Here is a 3,581-nt window from a genome sequence, read left to right on the forward strand (position 1 = left end):
GGGGTGGAGATGAGATTGAAAGTAAATGTTCGTTTTTAGGATCAGAGAGAGGAAAGTGAAGTGCATGGGGGAAAAAAACAAACAAGAGAAGGAGTGGGTGAGGAGATGTTACTTGAGGCCTGGGAGTGGAGACTTGGGAGAAATCAGGCAACGGCGACTCTCAAGATAAGGGGGAATAGGAGGAGGATTAATTGTAGGCCTATTTTTAGACGATTTGAGAACCAGTATCAAAGGAGAAGGAGGAGGAGGAGAAGGAGGGGTAGGAGGAGGAGGAGGAGGAGGAGGAAGAGGAGGAGGAGAAGAAGACTAATAATAACAAGATCATTTTTATTGCGCCTAGCCTACTTCCATGTCCATACATCTCTAGGAACTGTACATAAATACAAATAAAAAGAACAATAACTGAAAAACATTCATATCAGCTCTTGTAATATTCATGAGATGCAATAACACTTGAGTCCTACCATTTGCATGAGGAAAAACAAAAAATTTAAAACAAGGATAACAATTAAGAAGAATGCAGACCTGACCACATCAGAGTACCCACAAAGCATCTTTCTGAAAAAAAAGTAGTACCAACCAAGAGCTCCCGAATCAGAGACGTAGACGGGTGAGACGAATACGCCGCGGCAAACAGAAAGCGCTGAGGGTAGTCCACCGCATTCTCATCTTCAAAGTTCAAGAGTTCTAGGATTGCCTCCCTTGAAGCCTCTGTCTGTGCGGCTGTGGCCACATCAATCAGCTGGGGTCTGGACAGACATTTATTTAAAAATAATAAATAAGCGTACGGATATTGACAGACAGATAGACATATATATATATATTTATATACACAAATCATAACGACGGCTTAGTTTACCAAATTCCACATTTTAGACCCTTTCAGATTCATTATAAAATAAACAACAAAGCATCACGTTTCTTTTCCTAGTTTACATCTGACATTAATAATGTAAAATAGGGATTTTAAGCAAATCTGATTAAGGTTCTTTGACGAGCAAAAAAAAATAAATCTGAGGACTTCAATTTTGTTGGGAGTACTTGGCAGATCTGTTATCATAGAAGGGGCAAAAAAACAAGGAAGTAACAACTCACACAATGTAGTAGCTCTCTGGAATCACAAACGTCTCGGCCAGGGTGCTTTTCCCAGAGTCCCGGAAACTTTGGAGCAGCTGCGCAAACGCCTTGGCGGAGCGGACGGTGGCCATATTGTCCGTGGAGAGATCGTCCGCCAGTTTGGCCACAAGTTTCTTTGGCTGTGGGCACAAACAGAACCACATTTCAAATGCTGAGGTACGGAACAGAATCACAAACGCAATGGGGCAGCATGAAGATCTACTGACACCAGTAAAGAGACGAAAATTAAAATGGTATTGGCATGTCACAAGACCCACAGAACTTGCCAAAACAATCCTACAAGGAAACGTACAAGGAAAGAGAAAGAGAAAGGGAGGAGAAGGCAGAGAAGGAGATGGGAGGACAACATCGCAGAGTGGACAGGGAAGACGAAGGGTGACAATCTGAGGGAAAGCAGAGAACAAAAAGAAGTGGTGAGAGCTGGTTTTCAGAAGCAGTGGAGCCCCCACGGTTGCCCCAACCACGGGGTAGAAGAAGAAGAAGACAAACAGAAAAAACATGTCAGTTAAAAATTATCAGGCCACACAGGAAATGTACGGAGAGAAGTCCTGTGGGCTTCCTAACTTTGTGTATTTTTAAGATCGTTCATAAAATGAGCAGCTGAGCGGAGGTTTCCACATGGAGAAAAAGAAAATATAAACTGGACTTTTCAACATACAATGAAAAACTCTTGAATTGAACTAGCTGGAAAAGGAAGTTATTGCAAAGTTGAGTGAGTTATCCACTGAAGAGGATTCACAACTCTAGATAAACACTTCCACTTCAACATTATGTCCTTCTCGTAGATTTAAAACGGAGACAGGAAAAAAAAGTTCTTGATAATAGACATTTACCGTTTCAAGCTTGCAAATCAAAAAAAAAATTATCCGCAAATACAGCAATTGATTCAACTGAGGCTTTAGCATGGAGATGATTCACAACTGTAGACAAACACTTCCACTTTAACATAAACTTCTCCTCACAGATTCACATCCTTCTGTGCACTGCTGATTTTCCTCTTCACTTGGCAGCAGGGAAACCTCCAGACCAGAGCCAGCCTCTGAGATTTGAAAAAAATAGACAAAAAATATACAGCACCGAATTAATGCCCCTTGCAAAACTGGAAGGTCATTTAAAAGGTAGGAGCTCATAATGTTATGTCCCATCTCCAATAAGATATAGATTAAGTTAACAAATTTTATAAAAGTTAGCAGAAACACCATTAAGCGGCTACTTTCTATTTACCCCATTAACTTCTGCATTCATACAGAAATTTCAAATCAAAGAAAGCTGGTACTGATAAAGGCCACCTCCCCCCCCCCCCTCTTCCCTTTCTCTCTCTCTCTCTCTCTCTCTCTCTCTCTCTCTCTCTCTCTCTCTCTCTCTCTCTCTCTCTCTCTCTCTCCCTCTTCCGCCCACTAAGTTTTGCACAATTCACAACAAAGAGCTTTATATCAATAACAACACAGAGACCAATCAGCCCTTCTACAATCCACAAACTACAATAAACACACATGGCCAGAGAGTGGTACCTGAAGCAGCGGCTGCTAATGCCTCCTCCACACTCCCTGCCTGGCTCTCCCCAGCACTAGTTGTCTCAAACTGTAACTTCTGACTGAAGAAATAGAAATGTGGGCAACACAATAAATAGTTATGAGAAATGAAAATAGCAACAATAATACTAGTAACTGAACAACAGCAATAATGACAATGAAAATAACAATAGCGATTACTGTGGTAATAATAAGTTTGATAACTTATAAAAACAATAATTATAACAATATAAATAGTAATAATAATAAAAGCAAAACATGTTTTGGCCTCTCAATCATGTCTTTCCTTGCCACTTATAAACCGGGCATCTCTCATATGGGACATAAAGCCCACACATCCACTCTTACAGGTACAATTATTCTGTAAATATGTCCCAATAAAAGGAGGAAACCTTCATCCACAAATTATAAAACCTATATCAAAGCATGTCCCTTAAGAGATTTCAAACAAAAAGTAGGTGGACTCCGAGACAAATCTAAAAAACCTTTCTAAAGCCCTGTATCCGGTCATTGCTATAACCACATTCAAACACCGGAGGCATTGTCTCAAGACAGAAAAGAAAGCAGAAAGAAATTGATCAAATCACGGCAGATGGGACCGGGAGAACTAATCGGTACCTCAGTAGTAGTATGTTAGTAAGTGCTGATAGGTTTTGTTTTTACTGCTGTCCTCACGCAAGTATAATTAACATATGGTTGTGAGAGTTCTTCTTTATGTGGTTGAACTGGATTTTCTTGTTACTGTGAAATATTTCCTCTTGTGTGATTGAAGCATTGCGCTCAGTGATCATGTAATTGAGGTAAAGCACTCAAAGCTTATATACTCGTATGGGATAGAGCGCTATATAAATGCAATATATCATTATCATTATTATTTTATTATTATTATTTTTTATTATTATTATTATTATT

General features: G+C 39.7%; 1 protein-coding gene across 3 annotated transcripts in view; it reads right to left on the reverse strand.

The window, feature by feature from the left end:
* LOC101855697 (microsomal triglyceride transfer protein large subunit) overlaps positions 1-3,581 on the reverse strand; it is a 36,875-nt gene that overhangs the window by 15,288 nt on the left and 18,006 nt on the right. For all 3 annotated transcript variants that reach the window (XM_005090969.3, XM_005090970.3, XM_005090968.3), the window contains exons 7-10: positions 2,649-2,731; positions 2,100-2,176; positions 1,096-1,256; positions 581-749 (exon numbers count right to left, since the gene is read on the reverse strand). In XM_005090969.3, the coding sequence (XP_005091026.1) occupies positions 581-749; positions 1,096-1,256; positions 2,100-2,176; positions 2,649-2,731 (490 nt within the window). The remainder of the gene's footprint in view (positions 1-580; positions 750-1,095; positions 1,257-2,099; positions 2,177-2,648; positions 2,732-3,581) is intronic.

The sequence above is a fragment of the Aplysia californica genome, unplaced genomic scaffold (genome assembly GCF_000002075.1).
Source record: "Aplysia californica isolate F4 #8 unplaced genomic scaffold, AplCal3.0 scaffold00024, whole genome shotgun sequence".
Lineage (NCBI taxonomy): Eukaryota > Metazoa > Mollusca > Gastropoda > Aplysiida > Aplysiidae > Aplysia > Aplysia californica.